The 25937-nt window shown below is 43.2% G+C and overlaps 1 protein-coding gene across 7 annotated transcripts in view; it reads right to left on the bottom strand.

The window, feature by feature from the left end:
• llgl2 (LLGL scribble cell polarity complex component 2) overlaps positions 1 to 25937 on the bottom strand; it is a 96619-nt gene that overhangs the window by 23068 nt on the left and 47614 nt on the right. For 4 of the 7 annotated variants that reach the window (XM_077551475.1, XM_077551474.1, XM_077551471.1 and 1 more), the window contains 6 exons: positions 12355 to 12521; positions 11314 to 11578; positions 6033 to 6177; positions 5927 to 5955; positions 5696 to 5743; positions 3187 to 3233 (listed from right to left, as the gene is read on the bottom strand). In XM_077551475.1, coding sequence (XP_077407601.1) covers positions 3187 to 3233; positions 5696 to 5743; positions 5927 to 5955; positions 6033 to 6177; positions 11314 to 11578; positions 12355 to 12521 — 701 coding nt within the window. Of the gene's footprint in view, positions 1 to 7; positions 1486 to 3186; positions 3234 to 5695; positions 5744 to 5926; positions 5956 to 6032; positions 6178 to 11313; positions 11579 to 12354; positions 12522 to 14589; positions 15525 to 25937 lie in introns of those variants that run through there. The other 3 variants (XM_077551473.1, XM_077551476.1, XM_077551478.1) reach the window with 3 other exon arrangements.

The following is a 25937-nucleotide window of genomic DNA, read 5'->3' as shown; positions in this document are numbered from 1 at the left end:
CTGTGGATAGAAAGAAAAGTTATACAATTTCTAACGATTACCGGCAAACTTGACTCACAAGCTTGGCTCTTGTGCATGCAAAACACGCTTCAGTACTCAAAATTTCCTCTTACATGCTTGTAATTATGGCACCACTTATTGACAAGGAGGACTTATTCGACATAGATGTTTTCCAAGACTTTCATAAACAACATTCACGTCTTTTTTTGTTGTTGTTGTTGTAAAAAACTTGGAACAGCAGGATACAAGATGCTTTTGCTCCTGCAATTAAATATATTTTTTCATCCATATGCGCATGTGTGACGAATAAATTATTATTATTATTATTTTAAATTATTGTGCTGACAAACTTCTGCTCTACACATTCATCAATATTATAGCAAATGGACTGCTTTTTATATAGCACTTTCAACTACCCCATATGGTGCCCCAAAGCACTTTACAATGCCTCACATTCACCCCTTTCACACGCACACGCACGCGCACACACACACACCAATGCTTGACTGCTGCCACGCTGGGCATTGCCAAGTCCACTGGGAGCAAATCGAGGTTCAGTGTCTTGCTCAAGGACACTTCGAGATGGTCACCAAGGGTAAGGATCGAACCCACAACCTCATGGATGGGAGACGACTACTCTACTGAGGCATGCCACCCCGATAATATAGTGACAATGAAAATGAGTGGAAATGTGAATATTTAATTCATAAGTCAATTTGTAATTTGTGTGTGTCCCTAAATTTTCTAATTGCGCCTCTAAAAATTCAGGTCATGGGACACTGCTCCTAATTTAAAAAAAAGTTAATCTGAATCCATATGGGACCTACACTGTAAACTGGATTTTGTTCGTAATAAAACGTTGAAGTTCTCATTAATTATTCTTAAATGTTTTTGCAAAAAAAAAAACACAATACTAATCACTTAAGTAGTTTCTAATATTTCATCGGAAATATCCAGTGTAATGACCATGTTAAGCACACTCTAAATTCAAGTTAGTAGCGTTTACAAGAAAAAATGTACAGTACCAGTACATTAATTACTTACAAAGCAGGTATGATATATTATGTTTTTGCAAGAAGGGGAGGGCCGCTTCCACAGGTGAACATCTGATGAGGCTGCACCATTCCAGGCAGGTTTTCTTCCCGTTTCATGCTACTCAAACTTAATTTAGCATGTCATATATACTCAAATTTCACTGTTAGCAGGCTTAAAATAAAATTCAATTTGGCATAACTTAATAAATTTAGCTTGATAACTTAATTTTTCTCAACATTGACTTCCATTTTAAGACGATTTGAATACTTCCACATTGCTTTTCACCATGTTCAAGCTGTAAATACAGTTTTACTTCCTGTTGTATTTAATGCATCTCCTCCGTGAGCCGGCACCTTATCGTGGTGGAGAAGTTTGTGTGTCCCAATGGTCCTAGGAGCTATGTTGTTGGGGCTTTATGCCCCTGGCAGGGTCACCCAAGGCAAACAGGTCCTAGGTGAGGGGCCAGACAAAGCACGGCTCAAAGACCCCTAATGATAAATACAATAAATGGTCTTACTTTTCCCTTGCCCGGACACGGGTCACCGGGGCCCCCCTCTGGAGCCAGGCCCGGAGGTGAGGCTCGCTGGCGAGCGCCTGGTGGCCGGGCCTGCACCCATGGGGCCCGGCCAGGCACAGCCCGAAGAGGCAACGTAAGTCCCCCTTCCCATGGGCTCACCACCGTGAGAGGGGCCAATGGGGTTGGATGCTTAGTGGGCTGGGTGGCAGCCAAGGGCGGGGGACCTTGGTGGTCTGATCCCCGGCTACAGAAGCTAGCTCTTGGGACATAGAATGTCAACTCGCTGGCGGGGGAGGAGCCCGAGCTGGTGTGTGAAGTAGAGAAATTACGACTAGATATAGTCAGACTCTTTTCCACACACAGCTTGGGCTCTGGTACCAATCCTCTCGAGAGGGGTTGGACTCCCTTCCACTCTGGAGTTGCCCAAGGTGAGAGGCGCACAGCAGGTGTGGGCATACTGATTGCCCCACGGTTTGGTGCCTGTATGTTGGGGTTCACCCCGGTAGATAAGAAAGTAGCCTTCCTCCGCCTTCGGGCCATGACTGTTGTTTGTGTTTATGCACAGAGTATCCACCCTTTTTCGAGTCCCTGGAGGGTGTACTGGAGAGCGCTCCCTCTGGGGACTCCTTTGTTCTGCTGGGGGACTTCAACGCTCGCGTGGGCAATGACAGTTAGACATGGAGGGGCGTGATTGGGACACTCGAGTGAAGCGAGTGGCGGAGCTGTCAACTGATTACCACCTGGTGGTGTGTTGGCTTTGATGGTGGGGGAAGATGCCGGTCAGACCTGGCAGACCCAAACGTATTGTGAGGGTTTGCTGGGAACGTCTGGTGGAATCCCCTGTCAGAAGGAGTTTCAATGCCCACCTCAGGCAGAACTTCCACCGACATGTCTTCCTTTGAGTAAGCAGAGTCTGGGGACTCTGAGGTGGGCTCTCCTATCTCTGGGTTCGACGCCACTGATGTGGTTGGAAAGCTCCTCGGTGGCAGGGCCCCCGGGGGTGGATGAGATACGCCTGGAGTTCCAAAAGGCTCTGGATGTTGTGGGGCTGTCGTGGTTGACACGCCTCTACAACATCACGTGGACATCGGAGACAGTCCCTCTGGATTGGCAGACCGGGGTGGTGGTCCCCCTGGGACCGGAGGGTGTGCTCCAGCTATAGAGGGATCACACTCCTCAGCCTCCCTGGTAAGGTCTATTCAGGTATGCTGGAGAGAAGGGTCCATCGGGAAGTCGAATCTTATTCAGGAGGAGCATGGTATGGTTTCCATCCCGGCCGTGGAACAGTGAACCAGCTCTACACCCTTGGCAGGGTCCTTGAGGATGCATGGGAGTTCGCCCAACCAGTTTACATGTGTTTTGTAGATTTGGAGAAGGCGTTCGACCGTGTCCATCAGAGAGTCCTGTGAGGGGTACTCCGGGAGTATCGGGTATCAAGCCCCCTGATACGGGCTGTTCGGTCATAAGTAAGTAAGTCTGATTTGTTTCCAGTGAGGGTTGGACTCCGTCAAGGCTGCCCTTTATCACCACTTCCTATCTTTTATGGACAGAATTTCTAGTACACTACTAATTCGGGTTTAGAGTGTGGTGGCAAGGGTTTTGTAAGTAATGGGAGTAAGTAATGTGTTATATACCTAAACTTGATCACCTTCCAGTGACTTCTGGATCTCATGCAGCACTTCTGTAAGTAGACAATCAAGACATTAATCAAACATCAAACTAGAAAACAACTTGTCTACAAACATTTTACAAAATGGATGCAATGGCAACTTTTTTTTCGGACAATAGTGCTTGTGTTTTTTTCCGCCCATGATAGTTCAAGAAAAATGCTGGCATATATGAAAAGCAGCACGAGGCAGTTGAGTACACATGCATATATATATATATATATATACATATATCACATAAAATTTTTTTTTTTTTTTACTGTATTTTGTTACAGTTACAGGAAAAAACATGTAATCAGATTACAGGTACATTTATTAAAAATGGGTATTATTTCGAGGAATTACAATTCCTAAAATGAGAGCGAGCGAGAAAGAGAGAGCGAGAGCAGGCGAGAAAGAGAGCGAGCGAGCAAGCGAGAGAGAGAGAGCAAGCAAGAGAGAGAGAATTGTTGACGTCGGGCACGCAGCCTGTTTAAAAGGGTTCACGGACGAAAGGTGGAAATAAGAGGTGACCGGTATTTACGATTTGGAACACACTTGTCTTGCTGAAGGACCGATTTATCTTTAACAAAAGAAAAATTTCAGATGAGAGTCGATCCTGCGGCAAGCTACGCTGAACTTCTTGCTAGCTCCTGATACAACATAATGTGAGTTACATCTTCCAAACAAATATCCCTCCCACCAATTCACCATACACAATATGGCTTAATTCGTGACTGGGATAAAAGTTTATTTTGCAGTTAATATCACGCACGGTCATCCTCATAGCATTATTAGTGCATGTGTGTGTGGGTGAAATGACCATGGAAATGTGCTTTTAAAAGCATAATTTGTCCCTTTTTTCCCTATTCATTGGATATCTATCTATCTGTCTATCTATCTATCTATCTATCTATCTATCTATCCGTCCATCTGTCTGTCTGTCTGTCTATGGCCTTCAATCAATCAATCAACATATCTATACTGTACGTGCATTTAAATGGTTGGCTATTGGTAGGCTGCCCGGGTCCCTATCACGTGCAAATAGCAGGGGCGCACTGTATTGAAATATAAATTGTGGTGATATTTATTTTTATTTTGACTTCATGAACATACTTGGTATTTGAGTAATCCAAAAGTAATTGTTACATTACTTTAATATTATGGTACTTGTATTATGTTACTAACTACATTTTTTAGCAGGTAACTTGTAACTGAAACGGAATACATTTTAAAAGTAACCCTCCCAACCCTGTGTGTGTGTGCATATATATATATATATTTATATATATATATATATACATACATACATATACACACACACACACACACACACACACACACACACACACACACACACACACACACACAGGGTTGGGAGGGTTACTTTTAAAATGTGTAAATGGCAAGCGGTGACCTTTTATAGTGGGCATGTTGGATGCGAACTGAAACATTTTGGGGCATTTTTATTATTAATTTTAATATTAAATATTATTTAACTATTATTTTATACCAACAGTGTAGGTATAAAATTAAAGCGGAAATATTCAGGACTGATGCAGGTTGATGCGCACACACTGTAATGTAACCAGCTCCAATGTGAAATGACAAAATCACATGCCTACAAATTTGCCAATACATTGAAATTTACAGTATTCAGAACTGGCTCGTGCCCACAAAGCCAGTCTCCCAACTTGAGAGAGGAAAAAATGACATTGCAGCAGAGCCACAAGAGGTTTTAACCAACAATAAAGTTCGCTAACCTGTGGACAGCCAGCGAGCCATTTATGTTTCTCGTACATCCTTGCCTGATAGTGACGGACAAAATTCTTCCCCGTTTTTGTGATCATTAGGCAACGACCACTTGAAATTATATTTTCGCTGAAGGCGAAGGTTCCCATCCCAGGTAAAATCCGTCTTTTGCTGGCCCTCTTCTCAACAACTGCTTTTTTGCCATTCAAAAGGCGCACGCACAGAAACAACCTATCGGAACTAACACAAATTGATTTCTTATTGCGCATGCGCGAAACAAGCTGTCGGCTTTCCACCTCTCCACGAGGAAAACAGGATAAATTACACAGGAATTTAAGACCAAAGCAGTAGAAGTAAGGTATTGTATAATTGAGGACACTGACATAAATATTTTCAATGATTTTATTGAAGGGCTTGGGCATGCACCGCATTAATAGCTTATTATGACCGCTCGCCAATTAGTCATTTTAGCAGAAAAGGACAGTGGCTGACTTTTTCAGACCTCTGAGTAGGGAGATGCGACCGGTGGAAAAGATTGTTTTATTTTTAAAGGATCGGCCGATTACTGATCCTGCAAAAGTAAGGAAATCGGTGCACCCCTAATAAATAAATAAATCGCTACTCAAATTTTTTTTATTGTTTTAAGATGAATTCACTGATTAGCAAAACTGCTCCATCAAAGCCTTGACATATATTGTATATACTGTATAGTACATACATACCGTACATATATAAATTTACTCACGCTCATCATTCAGCAAAGCATGCTCCATAACACGGCGAGCGGAAATATCTGGAACACACAAAGGCAGCAGCAAAATGAGCACAATGAGTCGCAGGAGCGAGAGAGCAAGGCCATTAAGACAAGAACAATGGTCAATCAATTAGATATGTAAACAGAGTAAATTCCTTGGAGGGTGGAGAGGGGGAATGTATTTTAAACCTGGTACTGTAGTAGCTAAAGTTTGTGTTTTACCTGAATCCTCAGCTTCTTGGCTGGTTTCTCTAGAGTACCGTTAAAAAACAACAACAAAAAATCAGTCTTGAAACCAATGGCAAACATCTTCATTGATTAGCCAAACCTGAGGGTAGATCCATCCAGCTTCGGTGTACTTTGAATGGAGGCACCCGAACAAAGTGGAACCTCCACAAGACAGCAAGGCTCCACGATGAAGCGACTGGACAGCGAGAAGTGCTCAAACTCAGAGGGAGAGATCAAGTAGAAGCCTGAGGAGAGACAAGCAACAGTGTTGCCACAGTTACCTTGAAAAAGTAACAGTTACTTTACTGATTACTTGATTTAAAAAGTAACCTAGTTACTTTCTTGATTGTGTGACTTAAAGAGTCAATCGGTTACTTTTTTTTTAGCTACATTCAGGGCTGGACTGGGACTCATTTTCAGCCATGGAGTTTCAGGACTCAGACATGAATTCACGTTCTATTTCGTCACTCCCGTCCATCAGGTGGCGGTGCTGAACAGCACGGAAATTGCCTTTGTGCACGTGCACATGAAACCTTCACTCTCAAACCCTCTCGCACATTTGACTAGCTTTTGCTTGGCATACCGCTGTTCTTTTTGTCTGTCGCTGGTGGCCTGTGCTCGTGTCAATCGGAGCTGCGGGTTGGTTTCCTCCGCCCCCCTTGGCTGCGGCAGTGTTGTGTGTTTTCTTGGACTTTGTGTTTATGTGGATGCTGGAGTTCCGCCTTCCCCTGAATTATGGTGCCTCGTTGTAGGTGCTGCTTCACTTTTGACAGTGCCTACTGTGTCAGCAACCATTGCCATCTTGCAGCTACTTTGACTAACGTTTGCTAGCGATGGTATTGTGCCTCGTGGTGTTAATTCCGTCAACGAAAACTAAACAAAAATAATAACGTCAACACATTTTTCACCGGACTAAAACTAGACTAGATAAAACTGGACTAAAACCTTCATTATTAATAAGACAATACCTGGGACTAAATCAATACGTATTTTTGTCAACTAATAAAGACAAGACGAAAATGTACTTCACTTAATAAAAACTGGACTAAAATCTATGGACATTTAGTTCATAAAGAAAATTGAGGCAAAAATTATATAATTTTGTAAAATCTTGTCTCTGCTAATCTGTCACTGTGACATTGTCATGTGACACACACCCTTTAAAATCTGCAGCTAGCGAGTGCAACATGCACAAACATATGGGACAGACATGACGTGGATTCATGGTGAAAGTTGTTTTTTTTTTTTTGTTTTTTAACTCTTTGATTGCCAGACGTTTTCAGAGACGGGATGTCGCCAGTGCCAGCCGATTTAAGCATTTTGAGTGATCTTTCAAGGTCCACAGAAAATGTTGTGTTTGGACTATGGAAACACACATACTACCAAATGAAAGGGTTGAACTCCCATCTTTCATCAGAAAAAAAAGGTTGTTTCTACCTTATTCCGTTCTTCAGTAATCAACAATAGAAAATGGTTAGTTTCACCAAAATGCTCCGTTTTGAAAACAAAAAACGGAGAAAAAGAGCTTTTTGTGAAACGATGTTACAGTATTTCATGCACTCTAGTGAATTGTACACTTCTTTTTGTCCATGAATGATGCCACAAACACCTAAACAGTGCTTTACTTCTGTAAAACGCTTTCACCAACAATGAAAAAGTGTTTTTAGTTTGCAAAATACGTTTATTTCCATTCAACAATGTAACAATTTGACAAAACAATTTCGCAAACTATTTACAAATGTGTGCAACTGTGGTACTACTTACAATTATGTGGATGTTTCAAATACAGTTTTTCTTTTTGTAACGCTCTCCTGCGTGCAAGGAGAGGGAGCAGGATTCGCACAACAGATTACTTTCACTTTCATTGTCCGTTTCGCGTGCAGACGTTACACTTTCTTGACGGCCATTTTTTCCGGGGAATAAATAGCAAGTAGCAGACTGTACCCACTCCTCCGATGAATATGCATTGGACTCGGGGCACTCTTCGTCGTCCGATTGAACGTCCGCCTGAGCGTGGTCGGTTGTGCTCCGCGTTTTCCGGTGTCAGCATCGCTAGCCCGTGAACCTTTATAACGTCGTCATAGCCGCCGCGTCAACGCTTCCAACTTCGCCGTCAACCTCGGAGTCACCATCATCATCATCAATAATGATCATCATCGTCATCAATGTGCTCTTTAGCGTTGAAAATTCCCAACTGTGAGCTGCTTGCAACATTGTCCACTTCCTCCTCTATCTAGCTCCGCCTAACGTATTCTACTGCCGCGTCAATGCTTCCAACCACGGAGTCACCATCATCATCATCATTGATGATGATCATCGTCGTCGTCTTCAATGTGCTCTTTATCGTTGGTCGATGCTTTTCGTCTTTGAAAAAAACGGCTCTAGCGTAAGCTGCTTGCAACCGCCATTATGGCTTCTTCAGCCATTGTCTCCTCAACACTCTAGCCCCGCCTCACGTCTTCTGCTGACGCCCACCCGATCTTGTCAAAATAGAGTCATTGCTGCCCTCTAGGGGCCAAAAATAGTCATTAGGCTCACTAGACCTGCTTGAAACTTTCAGCACAGCGCCGCAAGGCTTCCCTGCACCCGTTTAAAAAAAATAAAAAAAAATAAAAAAAATGGGTGGACATCTTTTAACGTCTTTGGCGCTCCTCCGTAGGTTTTTGCAGAACGTCATTTAACGTCTTTGGCAGTAAAAGAGTTAAAGAGTAAATACTAATGTAACATTAATCCAAAGACTTTAACGTTCCAACAATAATGTTAATCCGACCGCTAACTAATGCTGGCTAATTTACTAGCTCACAGCATGGCCCCATAATAGCCACTTGTTAATATACTGTAATTGTGTGTGGAGTTGTTTTTCAGATGAGAGAATTTTTTATGTGAAATAATTTTGGATCCAAAATAGTCAACATAATCTGCTGACAAAAAAAAATACAGGGGTTAAATGATTGTCCTGACTAAAACTAGACTAAAACGTTGACAGTTTTTGTTGACTAAAAACTAGACAAAAAACTAAACAAATAGACAAGTTTTCTTGGACTAAAATAAAGACTAAAATGCTCAATTTAAAGTTGACTAAAAATTGACTAAATAAAAATGGAAAGTGGTTGACTAACTATGATAAAAATTAACAAGCATGATTGAAACTAGCCAGGCGGCCGTAGACAGCGAATCGTCTCCGTCCGAAAACAGGACATCCCAATCAAATTTGTCTATTTGCGTGACGTCGTCTTTGTGAGCAACGTCACTCTTCACTCTGTCTCTGAAAAAAAAAAAAAATATATACTTCAAAGAGTCTCTTTTTTGACGTCACGTCCACTCTTCATTCATTGATTCATTCCAGTGTCTGTTAGCTCAGATTTGCCCCGCTTCAGAAATGCAACTGTTATGGAAGTTACTTTCCGACAAAGCCGCGAGTGAGTCTGGATTTCCAGGTTAGATTGAAACTGGATTAAAACTGACACTTTATATTTTCAAAATGGTGGATAAAATTAAAACTAAACTTACAGTAGTTGGGGTTTCCATACACCCATTTTTATTCAGATTTTCAACAAATGCGAAAATAAAACTGAATGGAAATGCCAGAAATTCGAAAAATGGCCCACAATTCGCCCAAAAGGTTTTTACGCTTAACCCTAACCCTTACGGGATGGATTTTGAGGCGTACCGAAAAAATTTGAATTTTGGCTATGAAAACAGATTTTGCGAATAACCGCTGGCAAGACCGGATACACGTCGCACGTTTTGACCAGATATTACACGTACGTTTGTAGTCACAAAGCAATGTCGGAGGAGGTAAGGTATGTTTGGGGGGACGACGAAACTGAAATCTTATTGGAATTAATTAAAGAAGCGAATATTAATGCAATTTTAGATGGAAAACAGCAAAAAAACACTACAGTTTATCAAGAATTACAAAACCAAACTCATACGACGTCAGCGGCACGGCACAGTCGCTTCCTGGTCTTCTTTTTTTTATTTTTTATTACTGGTGGATCACATCTCTATGGGGTATAGCGCCACCTACAGCGGGCGGAGTCCCCTTGCAATATCCGCAAAAGAAGAACAGATGGAAACGGGCATAAGTCAAATGTCAGTTTTGCGCATTTTCAGTAAATTGGCTTATGAATTCTAAACAATTGGATGGAAACCTGACTTAGTGTCACACATGACGCAGCCGCTGACGTTTTTGCCAGGGGCTGCTTTGATAAACCCTTGCTAGCGACGGTACTGTTATTCATACCCTCTCCTAGCTTGTACTGACACACAACATACGCAGCCGCTGCCCTTTTATGGCCTGGGTGCCCTCAAGGCAGCTGCCTTGATGAGCCCTTGCTAGCTATGGTATTGTTTTCTCGTACCCTCTACTAGCTTGCGGCGTCACGCACGTTACGCTTTTGATTACTTTATAGGCTTTGTTTTTGACTCGCTGGTGAAGGGGCTGGTTGCTGCCTCCTCTCCCGTCCGTTAGCCTGTGCGCTTTTCCTGCATGTCAGGTACTCTTTTGCGCTGTCTGTTATGGAAGACGCAGCTCGCTGTAAGGTTTGTGGCTGTTCCTTCATACCCAAGGAGGGCCGAATTGACTGCTGCTTAACTCATTTGCTCCCAAGATTGTATAAATATGTTCTATTTCAAATGTTTTAAGTGTCCCAAAGACTTATTTATACGTTTTTTATGCTAGAGTATACAGAAGTCTTTGATGCAGCCTCTCAACTGCACAAACCGGTTGAAGCAATGGTAGTTATTACAAAAATGGCCAACAGGTGGCAGCAGAGTAGAAGAGATCAACCAAGGCCATGTTGAAAACAAGCTGATTTCCCCACAATAAAAAAATGCGTGATTTGTGAATAATGATGAAGCTTAGCTATATTCTAATGCTAATTGCTGCAAAACAGAAACAGATAGAAATATACTTTTTTCCTGATGAAAGAAGAGACTCTAATCTTTCTTTTGGTAGGTTCCATGTTTTTATAACAATAGAACACAATATTCTGTGGGCCTTGCAAAATCAGCTGTCAGCATTGCGCCTCAGTCTAGCGGTGCTGTTGACCAGAGGAGGTCATTGTCAGTGGGCTCCCTCACTCGCGTGGACCGATCAAAGCGCATGACTGTTCCCGCTTCTGACCCTGTCTCGCATAGAAAAGGTATTAGTCTGATGCACGGCTTATCTTGAAGGTGAACCGTTTGGAGGCAACCGTGAGGGAAAGCCTTCAAGCCGCTAACATTTCCTGGTTAATCCAAGACTTTAAAATTTTCCTATCGATCAGGTACACATGCACGCTACAAAACATTTCCTGACATTTACAGATGATAAACAATTCTGTATCATGCCAGAGAATTTTTCTTTTATAGAGATTGAGACTTGTAATTACTTTTACCTTGGCCATGTCTTGTGAAGACACAGGAAGCAATGCCGCTTACATCTTCTTTGCGGATACAGGGGAAACGCACCTGCAGTTTCACCCCTGGTAGTGATATCACATGAAGATCGCCTTGGTTTGTCAAAACCACTAGGCCACTCTCGCCATAATCTTCTGATCGACTGCTGCCAAACCAGGCCACACCAACGCGCCGTACTCGGGAGCCATCCACAGCTGTTAGCTTCAGCTTCGTCTTGGTACTCACTTTAGGAAGAGTGAAAACCTGGACAAAAGAAAGTATAGGGCCGTATGCAAAATTTACAATCAGGCAGCTGTGCTTGAGCTAGTTGGCTCTGTCGGTTCATGGAAAGGACAAGCCCAGTTGAACGAAAAGTCAAGGACCTAAGTTTTTCCGTGGACCCACAGTGCCCCCCCCCCAATGGTCACAAAATGATACAGCACAAAATCAACTGTAAGCTTGTGGCGCACTCTAGTGGCAGAAAGAAATCCATTTGTATGATTAGAAAAAGTGGACGATATTTTAGAATAGTCAATAAAGTTAGTTATCTTAAGATGTTACGCCCTAAAAAATGTTTGGGCGTGGCTCTGGAAAGGTTAAAAAAAAACGGCATCTCTTTGTTCTACGAACTTCTTACTCTCTTCTGCACATAATCTGTCTGTTTTAGTATATCTGTCAATAAATCATTGTGCTTGCAGCTCCAATCCCGAACAGCAACAGTTTTCTTCTAGATTCCGAATTGTTAAACTTAGTCTTTTGTTTTTTTAAACCTGGCAAAAGTGGATCCCCCTGGACCCGGAATACTTGATGAACAATTACGGCTGAAGAGGACAAAGGATCCTCTTTTCTTCACTGAGCGTTGGCTTGTTAAGAGGGCAATGATGAGCCCAACCAGGAACGCCAATCCCGGGACATACGTCTACCTCCAAGCGGGCTGACGCTACGACAGTTAAATTTATTTACATTTTCACCTATAAATATGAGGCCAGTATTGGTGATACAAAAAACAATGTTTTTTGTGTGTTTTTATGGGATTTCACCTTGAACTGTTCCTCAGATGTAACAACAAGGTGATGGGAGCCCTGCATTTCAGGCGAACGTGCAAGGTCATGGGCTACCTCCAGCGGCTCAGGGAGAGGAGTGCCGTGACCATCCAATACTACGAGGCCAACAACAGGGGCACGATGCATGAGCTGGATTTCTTTCGCTACAGAAGAGTAAAACAGGGGAAGAACACATAAAACACAAATTAAACAATCCAAGATATTGACTATTGATATATATTGATATAAGATATATTGTGATATTGTGACTATGGCCCGACCAATTAAATCAACCGATTATGGACGGCACTTCAGACATCGGCAATTACATTTTTTAAAGGGATTACACCACGGTATTGTAAGTCCTTCCACAGTTAACTATAGGCATATAATGATTAAATCTTATGTTTCACACCATGGCGATGTAATTTTTAACGAAATATTAGGTGTTTTGCTGGTCAGTTTTCTAATGCGGAAGTAAAATGACCGGTTCAGTAAAACCCCGCCTCTCCCCGTGTGCTTGCCACGCCTCCGGTGAGCTGGCTGCAGTCTGCAGTTGGGGCGCTGCGTTTGAAAACTCTGAACGCAACACAAGCCATCAATTCTGCAATAAACATTTGAAACTGGGAATTTAAGACGGCCAATTGTCATTGCACTTTGGCATTTCAAAGATAAGATAGATAATGAAAGATAATCGATTGCTTTGAATTCATTTGGACAGAATGTTTAGTGATAAAGGCGACTTTTGTCACTATTCCATGGAGGTCTCAGAGAAAGTGGGCGTGCGTTTAGTCCGCAGAAGCAGTGTGGGGGCGGGGCCGCACCCAATGACGTCAAACAGTACCAACAGCTCGTTTTCTTAGGTTGGGAGGGGCTTGTGCTTGGAGAGCAAAATGGTGATGTTTTTGGTGAGGAATTAGCATTTTAACATGGCTAAAAGCTCCAAAAAGTACATTTTTCACATTGCTGTTCCTTTAATACCGTGCTTTGGGGAACAAAAAATATTTTCTTTTTTATGACCATCATTGGTGGTGGGGGTGATTTGCAAAAAATGTGCCCAAGAACCTTCAAAGGAACATACTTTTTTGTCACAGGCGCAAATGTTGCACATTAAGCCACTATCCCAGATGCCGAACATTGCATTTCATCAGAGTTTAACCGGGTTCAGAACAAGTCACATTTGTGTCACGTTTGTGTTCGTAATTACCGGTAGTCGCCTTTGTCGCAAGGACATTTTGAGCATGTTCAAAATTTCCTTGCCAATCCATTGATTCGCCAACATGGGCATTTATTTGCTCATAATACCGTCAGAATTTGTCATAAGACGTGTGGGCAAAGTTGGGTCTGCTTGGGGAAGCAGACGCTTGGAAATTATTACAAGTGCTCAACGTGCCCACCACAGGGGCAGCGCGGACAGTCAAGCCGAAAATTTCTCCAAGATGCAACAATGTTGCGGCCCAGGCTGTATAGGCTATTTTAACATTAAAATATCAATGGCACCTGACTCCCTAAAAAAGGTATAAGACGATTACGTGTCAAAATGATGACATACCATGTACGCTGTCATATTGGACATTTTTGTGCAGTCCATGGTTGTGTCCAAATGTCCACCCTTTCACTATATAGTTGCCTAATATAGTGCCATCTGTTTGCCGATTTGGACAGCCAGCTCACTACTTGCTCCTTGTCGTATATATCACGTGACCACCGTATCTGTCATAATGCAGCGGTGCATAAATCTCTTGTAGCGATAATTGATGTTGTCTTTTTGGACAATTAGTCATTTGAACGGCGCTTGAGGAGGTCATGATTGCCTCAATCGCCTATAGGGGCACCACGTACTGTTTACTCACTTCCTTTTTGGAGAAACACGATGAATAAAATCAAAATCCTCATTTATTTGTTCATAATCTGAAGTCGCCACATTCAATATTCGTGGTTCTTCGTATTAATAAAATAATCTACTAATCCACTCGGACAAGCACGATTGAGACAGAATAAAGTTTGGAAAACATGCATTTATTCACTACGCATACACATAGAGAATCAACACTGCCTACCTAACTATCCTACGGTGAAAAGCAAAGGAATAAAAATGAAGCTAATAAAAATAAGAAAGGAACAATTTAACGAGGTAGAAAGGAAAGGTTTGACTTGCCAAATCTGTGAGATATTTAAAATTGAAGTTGCACCAGTGATATGTCAAATTGGCTATGAGGCGTGCAACTTACTGGAGTTGAATCGAGCTAGCGGAGGGAAGGTTGATTGAAGAAAAAAAGTTGCTCCAAAAAAGGCAAGGAAAACAACAACAAAAACAGTTAGATGATGTGCGACGCAGCTCGGGGCGGGGCTCCCGGCAGATGAGGGGCGGTGCAGCTCGGCTCCAGGTGGAGGGCGCTTTCAGGCAAGCTTGGGAGGCTTCAGCCGGAGTTGTACTATCGGCGCGCGATGATGTTCGAGTCTCAGCTGCCCAATCCAGGTGCTGGGGTTGAGATCCGCTGCGTGCCTGCGTCTTAAGGGAGACCAGCCGTTCGGAGGATGAAACAGGTAGCGGGTTGACGCATGGGGGCATTGGAGTGCGCGCTACCAGAGTCCAGACTGTGATCGCACTTGGTCACGGAATTTTTTTTCGACGATTTTGTGCCACCAAGGTGGGACAAAACACAAAAAAGGGAAAAAAAAACAAGGGAAAAACAAAGCAGAAAATCTGTCTGGCATGTGGTGTGTGCCGGGATTTGGAGCGCAGCGGCGCATTCGGTGCTTTCGCCACAGGACAGTTCCACAACAGACACGGGCTTGGAAAAGGCGCAAACCGCGAGGTTCCAAAACAAGACAAAAGAAAAACTTATCCTAAGGCTACATAGCTAGTATCAAATCGGGAGTAACTAGGGAAACGAGTAGCTAACTAAAAGGAAAAAAAAGAAGAGAGGAAGCAAAGAAGCTAAGAAGGACTGTCGCCTTCTTAAATCCAAAACCCGGTACTCTACTACGGGCCATAACTCTCTTATGAAAACGGGGAGGCTGTCTCAGGTACTTGGAGGTAGAGGAGAATCTCCTTGACGGGTGGTCCTGATTCATCCTCCATCAGAGGTGGTCGTTTACGGTGAAAAATCTTAGGTCGGTTAGTGCAATATTGTAGTAGCTGGTTGCGAAGCCTGTGCACCTTCCTGTGGAGTAAAATAGGCTATACCAAAGGTTATTAAATACCCAAGGATAACTAAGGCTATCGGGGCATTATCGGCTGTAGACGAGGACTGAGAGAGGGAAGGCGGAGGGGCTTGGGCCGCAGTGCGAATAGCTTGTAAGGTGTCATCGACAACGGTCAAGTCTATTGCCTGAGTTCCCTCAACTTGAATCAAGTTGTATTAGGGGTGTTAGGAAAAAATAGATTCGGCAATATATAGCGATATTACAGCGCAAAATTTTAAAATCGATTCGATATGCGGCCGGATCGATTTTTAAACATCAATTTTTTTATGGGAGTATTCAACAAAACGTCTTACTTAGGGTTAGGATTCACACATTAACTCTTTCACTGCCAGACGTTTTCAGAAACGGGATGTCGCCAGTGCCAGCCGATTTAAGCATTTTGACTGATCTTTCAAGGTCCACAGAAAATGTTGTGTTTGGACTATGGAAACACACATACTATCAAATGAAAGATTGGACTCTCATCTTTCATCAGAAAAAAAAGTTTGTTTTTACCTTATTCCGTTCTTCAGTAATCAACAATAGAAAATGGTTAGTTTCACCAAAATGCTCCGTTTTGAAAACAAAAAACGGAGAAAAAGAGCTTTTTGTGAAACGATGTTACAGTATTTCATGCACTCTAGTGAATTGTACACTTCTTTTTGTCCATGAATGATGCCACAAACACCTAAATAGTGCTTTACTTCTGTAATACACCACCACCAACAATGAAAAAGTGTTTTTAGTTTGCAAAATACGTTTATTTCTATTCAACAGTGTAACAATTTGACAAAACAATTTCGCAAACTATTTACAAATGTGTGCAACTGTGGTACTATTTACAATTATGTGGATGTTTCAAATACAGTTTTTCTTTTTGTAACGCTCTCCTGCGTGCAAGGAGACGCAGCCGGATTTGGACAGCAGATTACTTTCATTTTCCATTGTACGTTTCGCGTGCAGACGGCCTTTTTTTCCGGGGAATAGCAAGTAGCAGACTGTACACACTCCTCCGATGAATATGCATTGGACTCGGGGCACTCTTCGTCGTCCGATTGAACGTCCACCTGAGCGTCCACCTGAGCGTGCTCGATTGTGCTCCGCGTTTTCCGGTGTTGGCATCGCTAGCCCGTGAACCTTTTATGACGTCGTCGTAGCCGCCGCGTCAACGCTTCCAACTTCGCCGTCAACCTCGGAGTCACCATCATCATCATCGATGATGATCATCGTCATCATCAATGTGCTCTTTATAGCGTTGGTCGATGCTTTTCGTCTTTGAAAAAAACGTCTCGACCGTGAGCTGCTTGCAAACCGGTCGCCATTATGGCTTCTTCAGCCATTGTCCCCCTCAACACTCTAGCCCCGCCTCACGTCTTCTGCTGACGCCTACCCAATCTTGTCAAAAGAGAGTCATTGCTGCCATCTAGGGGCCAAAAATAGTCATTAGGCTCACTAGACCTGCTTGAAACTTTCAACACAGCTGGGGAAGGCTTTCTTCCACCCGTTTAAAAAAAAAAAAAAATTAAAAATTGGATGACGTCTTAACGTCATTGGCGGCCCTCCGTAGGTTTTTACTTGACGTCTTTTAACGTCAGTGGCAGTGAAAGAGTTAAGCATGGAAGAATGTTATATTAATGGAACATTAAACCTTAATATTTTATTTCAGTGCTTTTCAAACATGAAACAGACTGCAACCTGTTTGTTAAATGCAGTGGCTCAGTTATAAGACTGAATTTTCAGATAAATACATTTTCATACAAATCTTTAATGATGAATATTTTCTAAATTTTAGTAAAAAAAAAAAAATCGCAATAATCAATTTATAGATTCGTATTGGGATTAATTGGTATCGAATCGTGACCTATTAATCGTGATACGAATCAAATCGCCAGGTACTAGGCAATTCACACCCATAAGTCGTATACTTGGGAGGCAAATTTTTGTTGGTCGTGGTCAAGGAAGGCGGTAGGTAGCTCGAAGGCCAAACTGTTTGTCAGTCGCCACTATCATCCTGGCCAGAGTGCTTCCTGTATGTCACCAGGGGGTCGAGTTGGACGAATATTCTTTGGGTATGCGTTTGGCAGTTTGTCATAAGCAATCCTGGTTGCTCTATCAAAGCAATCCCCGCGGCGGGTCCAGGTTCAACCATCCTGGGATTGGCTCGCCATGGCGGCCATACACAACATCAGGATTGCAGTCAGCATCATCTCGTAGTAAAAGACAAAGGCGAATTAGATTTGTTCGGCGTGGTGTCAACTAGGTGTACAACGTCTTTGGTTCAGTGGGTGCGGCGGGGAAGTGCCCCCCATTTGCACGCCTGGAACTTTTAGTCATCATAGTCAGCTGGGTCAGTCGACGGGTTTGGCGCATCAGTTGAGGGTGCTGGCTGGGTCGCTGAGTCAGTGTCCGCCGAGGACCCCCCCTTTGCCAGTTTCGCGCGCACACATGATCACCAACTTAGTTCGTTAGGCCTTCTTGTTGTAGTAGGCTTTCTAAACTTCCACACGTGGAAGTGGGCTGGAGGTGGGCTTGCAGGTCCTCCACGTACTGAGAGGCCGTGTACGCCGTAGCTAGGTTGGTTTCTCCAGGCTGGTACATCAGGTGCATGGGCAGTGTCATCCACGGCCCGGTCATCATTTCAAAGGGGCACACCCCAGTGGATTAGTGCGGGGTGGCTCGAATCGCCATGAGAATCAGCGTGAGTCAGGTGTCCCAGTCCCGATGGTTGAAAGTCACAAACTTTTTCAGCAAATTTATCACGCTGCGATTAGTCTGCTTTACCTGCCCTGATGACTGCGGGTGATGGCTAATGTGCAACTGGGCCTTGATTCAAAGCATTTGCCAAAGTTGTTGCATTACCTCGGCAGGGAAGCTCAAAATGGAAGAATACGTGATTCATCAGCAGGCATGCGGTGGTGTGCGCAGTGTCGTTTGGAGCAGGCAGACATTCCACCCACTTGGTGAACGTCAGTCAGGTCCTTAAAATGTTTGTCAGGTCCAACCAAGTAGTTTCAATGAGGTCACGGTATTCTTCCCTGACGTGAGGAAAAAATTTAGACGCCACGCTGAAAAGTGACAGGTGAAGGCAAGGCGGGCATAGTTTGAGTCTGTGCAGACAACTAGCACCGTGACACCGTGTTCATTCTGGGTGGCCCAACTAGATGCGTATTTAGCCCATTTTTAGAGTATATATATATATATATATATATATATATATATATATATATATAGATATATAGATAGATAGATAGATAGATAGATAGATAGATAGATAGATAGATAGATAGATAGATAGATAGATAGATAGATAGATAGATAGATATTTTACTATGTGTTTTAAACAAGCTAGAAACTTATAGCTATAATATATATAAACCATAGAGTTTAAAATTAATATTTATATATATTTAATATTATATTAATAATATTTAAACAACAACAATACAGTACACACCCCATTTGATTGAAAATGGTTTGATCCACCTCAACCCCTCCTTCCCTGCAGACGAGCGAAGCGCGTCGTCCGCCTCAGTCCATTCACGGAGTATGTCTGTCTATTGAGTGAAATTAAGTCTTCCTTACTTAAACCAGGATATGTGAAAAGTTTTTTACCTTCTACCACTCAACACCAACACATTATTTTTATTACTGGTCTGCTTTTTGCTCTTCAATCATGTTGCTACTTCCTAGGTTCCTAATGAGGGAAACTTACTAACGTGTGCGCCGTGTGTGTGTTTGCGTCGAAAAAAGTAGCCTTGTGGAGTAAGTCATGGACATAAGATTGTTTTTCAACAAACAAAAGCTAAATTTTGAAGTATTTGTATTAAAGACAAGATGTAAATAGGCAGAGAGAAACTAGTGATAAAGTCAATTTGTTTTGTTAATATGTTTTATATGATATGTCTGCACTTCACCCATACTCAGACTAGTACATGAAATATTAATATAATTTAGTAGATTCAAGCACATTTCTTGTTTGATGTATATGTTACACAGCAAATTCTGTAGTGTTAAAGCTACTAAACGTAGAATATTCCATTTTGAATCGCTACTGCCACCTGCTGACGAAAAATGAAACTGCACATACAGTTCTTCACATACACACCACGCACATTACGTCACATCTGCAGACAGGGCTCGGGAAATTCTAACCCGATTCCAGTCTGAAAACCATTGGCCAGAGGCTTGCAGGAGTACCCATTGTGAACAGCTAAGGTGTTAATCTACTAATTAGAAGGCATTTCAGTCATAAATGGTCAAATAAAAAGCTTACTGTAAAGTTATTTTGGGGAAAAAAGTTCCATATTGCAGCTTTAAATTGAGTTAAAAAATCTAGTGTTAATTATTTTTGAGTTACTGGGTGTTGATTTGGGTGTTACTTGAACACTCAAAGAATAAACTCTACGGGTGGTGTTATTTCAGCGAGTCAAACTCATTGACTCCAGGCTGAGTTACCTTATTCATCCAAATTTTTTTCTCTCTTTTCTCATTTACCGTGAGTCGGGCGGGAACTAGGCCTACAAGAAAGAATTTTGCGGCAACAAACATGTACTATCTCGTGGTGTACTTGTTAGTGTTGTTGCCCCCCAAGTGCTAGATACTAGGTTTGAGTCCCACTGTCTCCATGTTGGAAAATACAAACTTGTCAAGAAGTAACACTAAACTGTGGGAAATTAACACAAAAAGGAATGAATATAACACATCATGGTTAAAAGTGACAAAAAAAACTGTGAGAATTTAATACAAAAACTTTTAAGTGTTAAAAAATATCACTGATAGGAGAGAGTAAATAACACTTAAAAGTGCAAAAAGTTCACTTTTATGTGTCAAATAACACTATGGGTGTTGTAATTTCACTCTACCAATGAGTAGGGATGGGAATTGACGTGGTCGATTTCTACCAAGTGATCATCCAAAGAGGAGCTCCTCATCATAATGTCATCGACATAAATGAGGCACGAGATGTTAAATTTGGCTGGCGAGTTGGCGTAGTCAAATAGACACCTGATGAAAGTATATTGTTTGTTACAGAAGGTGAATGCCAACTTGTATTGATCCCTGGGGTCCACTGGAATCGTCCAGAACCCCAAAGCCACATCAATGGTGTTGAAAAATTTGGCATCATCGAACCTTGGGAAGTTCCTGTTCAAGTTGTGTCACGGGCCATCACGAAAGAGGCACCTGGGTTCAGTTTGCGATGGTCGGCCTCCATGTGCCGCTTGGTTTCAAGACTGGCCACAAGGGAGCCGAGTGGGTGCTGTTACAGAGGCGAATGATGCCCTTTTCCAGCATGGCGTCGATAGTCTTCTGCACTGGTTCGTAAGAGGCTATTGGAATCTTGTACTGGCGTAGGAAAGTTGGAGGAGCTCCGGGTTGAGGTTACTTAGGGATGCGGACTACATGTAGGTCCGTCAGTCCGCAGTCCAAGGAGTCCTTGGCAAAAGAGGGTGTGTATTTCATTAACACTGTGCGCAAGCGTTCGCGGCCCTGGTAGGATTGCAGCACGTCAGCGCGGCACAGGACCTCCTGGAGGTGCGCCTCGAACTCTGGGTACTGGGAGGTCCCCATTATGGGTCGCGGTTGGTGGAGGAGAGGGGGAGCGAGAGAGCGTTGGGGGCCGGCATTGTTGACCATGACAAGTTGAGATGGCCTGGTGAGTCTTCGGCCATTGGTGTCTTTAGTCAAGAACAAGATGGTGGATGTGGAATGTGTCCAACCACTGGCACAGTTAGAGTGAAGTCGTGGAAGTCGGAACAGATGAGCAAACCCAGACGGTTCGTTTTTGGTATGCGAAAGTCGTGAGACATGGGATTGTGAACCAAGATCAGAGTGGTGAGGGAGGCATCCACAATGGGAGTGGCCTCCAAGAACAATGACAGGTTCATGAATTCCGGTGAGGGTTGCAAGAACGTGGAGCGAGTATTCAAGAACTTGTTTGCCCGCTCCACTAAGCGGATCAGAATGTTAATCGTGTCCGTAGGGGTGATCACTTCGTCTTCATTCAAGACTTCGCAAGCGTCTGTGATGATTTGTCCGGGACCATAGGACATTGTTGATGGTGTAAATCTGCACCCACAAAGAGGGTGTGGGGCGCGTTCGGGACAACCAGGAAGTAGTGAGTCAGTGAGCGCTGATTCCACTGAAGGTTTAAGGCGTACACGATCACTGCGGTAATTGTACGAGGAGGTTCCGTGTTCAACGGAAACCGACAAGATTTGGAGCCGAAAGCAATGTTTGAGTCATGATCTTGCAGGTCGTCAGCAAGAACTGCAGAAATAGCTTACTTGTCAGCCCACAAGACGAGTATAGCGTCAAAGACGGGTGTGCCTTGCACCTGGACACCTCTGATGAGGCGCGGGGCGTACCCTACGTCAGGCAGTGGCGGGTCAAGGTCACAAAGGAAGATGTCATATCCTCTCAGCCGGTCCTTCAGAGGGAACGCGAGATGTCCTGCCTTGACATATGTCAAGTGCCTGTTTCCCCGTGGGGTGGCAGTGCCCAAGTCACAGTGCAGAGCTGAGACCGGTCAGGGCCCGGGCGACGTATCGGCAGAGCCAGCCGCACCTGGGCCAAAATCTTGAGATTCCGGTAGTCGATGATGGGTTGGAAGCGAAACAACAGGTCTTGCCAATGGGTCCCACATAGACCGGATGGATGAATTCCATGGGGCCAATGGTCCAATGTATCGTTGCAACAGACTCCAGTATTGTGTTAGTAGCTAAAAAGGCGCCAACGGTGAGTCGGGCCGTAGGCGGAGCGGTCGTTAGCTCGTGGCGCCGTACGGAGATGTTCAAACACCAAGTTTAACATTACCGTGACCTCTGCCGCTGGATCTACGAGGACGTCGTAGGTCAGAACTTGCTTCTGGGTGACGCACAGATTTCAGAGAATTTACAAGCTGTGTCCCCCTGGTGATATGTTCCCCTAAAAGCTGTTGGGATGGTTTCACTTCGTCGGTTGATAGCAATACATGCGGGTCGTATTTGGGTCAAACTGAAGTACCAATACGGTTGAATCAGGAGGCGGTTTACGAGGTATGCAAGTTTCGACTTATAGAGGACCCGCTCGTGACCTCTGCGGGTGGGCCACGTCAGTGGGCGTCCGGCCGTTGGTCAGTCATAAAGGCGGGTCTTTTGACAAGTCTTTTTACAATTTCAAGATTACCTTCAGTATGCTGGCGGCAACTGCGCTGTGCTCGGTCTCGGAGTTGGCTTGCCGGTTCCGAGACTCACGGCGGGAGTCGGTTGCCGTCGCGTTTTCGGGTCTATCACGTTTTGGATTGTAACGCGAATTAGGCTTACCTTTAAGAGAATTTGGAGTGCCGGCGGTCGTCAGCTTGCTTTTCTTTGTCCGGCTGCTCGTCACGCGGGTTGTCGGTTTTGGAACGCGGCTCGCGAAACCAGAAGCCGCGTTCTGGTTCTGGGACTGGTTTGAACTTTTTGATTTAGACTGGTCTTTATTCGGAACATGGGAGCAAGCTTCTTCAAGCTCTGATGGGGGACCCACATCCACCTGATAAATTCCGGTGTCGGTTGTCTTGGGGGTTGAAACTTTAAATTTTGCATAGCAAACACACACAGGTCAGGTAAACAGCAGCAGTGGTTTGATTGACAGGCAATGACGAGCAGATCGGAGTTTGGTGTTGCTTGTCTTGCAGCCAACTCTTGACTGACAGCCTGTCAACCTACGAGGCTTCACACCCCAGCAGGGCCGCCTCGAGGCGTGGCTCGCTAAAGAGATAAAGGGGGGGTACTCAACTCGACGCCCACACGAACCACATAGCTCAAACTTCACAAGGACTGTGACGCCACCTCGTGGAAAAGTGTACACGGTACAGGTATGCAGCTAACGTCTTAGCTTCCCTGTCTTAACCCGCTCACAGTGAGCTAATTTGGAGTCGGCGGCTTACGGAAAGCACAATCACGTCTCACAAATTCTCCTACACGTTAGGTGCGGGAGGAAAAGGGGCAATGACTTGAATGTCGTTACGTCACTCTAGGGTAGCTAATCCTGGGCACGTAACTTGAGTCTCGTCAAGGTGTTGCACGGCGGCCATCACCTGACTTCCCAGAAGTTCCGGAAACACAAAACAAACGCAGAACTTGAAATTCAGCCAGCTGAAATTAACAAGTTGAAGTCACTATACTTCGTTTTTCTCAATCAATCCTGGTACACTCTCGTTCCACAGTAGCGGCTCACTTAAGATGTTATCACACGCACGATGGCGGCTAGACAGATGCTTAGTGCAAAGCTAAAAAGAGTAAATAATGCAGTTCTATGTTATCGAAAGAAATTCTACACTCGGCGAATACCAATGATAAACACGCTGGGTGAAAGTCTTTCACAAGCCTAAATCATGTATGTTCGAGTGGATATTCTTCTAAATAAAAGCCTCACCAAGGGGCACCATTCTGTAGCGATAATTGATGTTATCTTTTTGGACGAATTAGTAATTTGAACGCCGCTTGAGGAGGTCGCAATTCCCTCAATCGCCTATAGAGGCACCACGTTCTGTTTACTTTTGGAGAAACACAACAAATAAAATCAAAATCGTAATTTATTTATTCATTATCTGAAATCATCACATTCAATATACGTGGTTCTTTGTATTAATAAAATAATTACTAATCCACTCGAACACAATTGAGACGGAATAAAGTTTAGAAAACATGCATTTATTCACTACGCATACACATACAGAATCAACACTGCCTACCTAACTATCCTTCGGTGAAAAGGAAAGGAATAAAAATGAAGCTAATAAAAATAAGAACGGAACAATTTAACGAGGTAGAAAGGAAAGGTTTGACTTGCCAAATCTGTGAGATATTTGAAATGGAAGTTGCACCAGCGATATGTTAAATTGGCTATGAGGCGTGCAACTTACTGGAGTGAGTTGAATCGAGCTAGCGAAGGGAAGGTCGATTGAAGAAAAAAAGTTGAGGGGCGTATTTAAAGTTGCGGGCGTGTCCGGTAAAGGGGCGTGGGTACCGTCCCTCTTTTGGCTCAACCCAAGTCAGAGACTTTTTATCTCCAAATTATCAAAGAAATAATAATAAAAAATTTGATTTGGTTACATAACTAGTTTTACCCAGGTTATGCTGAGAGGAAGAGAAATCTCAGGGGACCTCAGGAAGTGGGTAGGGACAGCACATCTGTCTGGGGAAAGCTATAAAGTCATCTAAAAAAATTGAGATTCACCATTCCACTGTGAAGCAGATCATCTGCAACTATAGAACAATGAAAATTACTACAAACCTGCCTAGAAGTGGACAACCTTCTTAAAATATCAGCAAGAACCACAAGAAAAATAATAATTCTGGTAAAAAGCCAACTCGAACATAACATCAAGGGATTTGCAGACCTCTGTTGCTGCATCTGGGACACATGTGCAAGCTTCAACAATCAGAATAAAAGTCAATCGACAAGGCTTTCATGGAGAACTTGCTCGGTAGAAGCCTCTGCTCACAAAAAAAGATCAAAGCTGCCCATCTCAACTTTGCCAGAGAGTACCTGGACAACCCTGAAGATTTTTGGTCACAACTAAAACAGTCATGTTTGGTAAAAAGTCAACAATGCATACCAGCAAGAGAACCTTCTCCTTACAGTGAAGCAGGGTGGTGAGAATGTTAACTTCTGGTCTGGCTTTTCATCCTCAGGACCTTGACAACTCCACATAGTCCAGAGGAAAATTGTGAAATCCTGGAACATAACCTGAAGCCGTCCTTTGTGAAGTTACAGCCTGGTAGAAGATTGATCATGCAACATGACAATAATCTAAAGCGTTCCAGCAATACAACCAAAGAATGTCTGAAGAACAACAATATTCATGTTCTGGATGTGCCCAGTCAAAATCCTGACTTAAATTCTTTCAAAATACTGTGGCGGGACCTGAAGCGGCCAGTTTATGCTAGACGCCCATCCAACCTCTCTCAATTGGCTACATTTTGCAAGGAAAAGTGGCAAAAATCCCCCAAAGTAGATGTGAAAGATTGATAAGTCACTAAAAAAAAGTGTTTGGATGAAGTTATTACCAAAGGAGGTGCAATGTCTGATGAAGTGAGAGGTTCACATACTTTTGCACCCATGAAATCTGAGGTTTTCTTAAATCAACAACTTTTGCTCAATAATGAATGACAATATTATCATTCTTTTTGTTCAACTGTATTATTTTCAATGTCTGCATTGTAGATTGGGGTATGACTAAACATTTAACAAGGTTATTTTAATATTTTATAAAACAAATATTTTGTTCTTTCCTGACAAACTAAATAATCTCTGGGTTTACAATCACAATACCTGTTGAAATACATGACATTCTCCTTCATAGACATAACAACATGACGTGAAACATTCAGTTGTGCATAAGTTCACTTGTATGTTCTGAATTT

The sequence above is a fragment of the Vanacampus margaritifer genome, chromosome 18 (assembly GCF_051991255.1).
Source record: "Vanacampus margaritifer isolate UIUO_Vmar chromosome 18, RoL_Vmar_1.0, whole genome shotgun sequence".
Taxonomy (NCBI): Eukaryota; Metazoa; Chordata; class Actinopteri; order Syngnathiformes; family Syngnathidae; genus Vanacampus; species Vanacampus margaritifer.
This window is presented reverse-complemented; position numbering and strand designations above follow the sequence as displayed.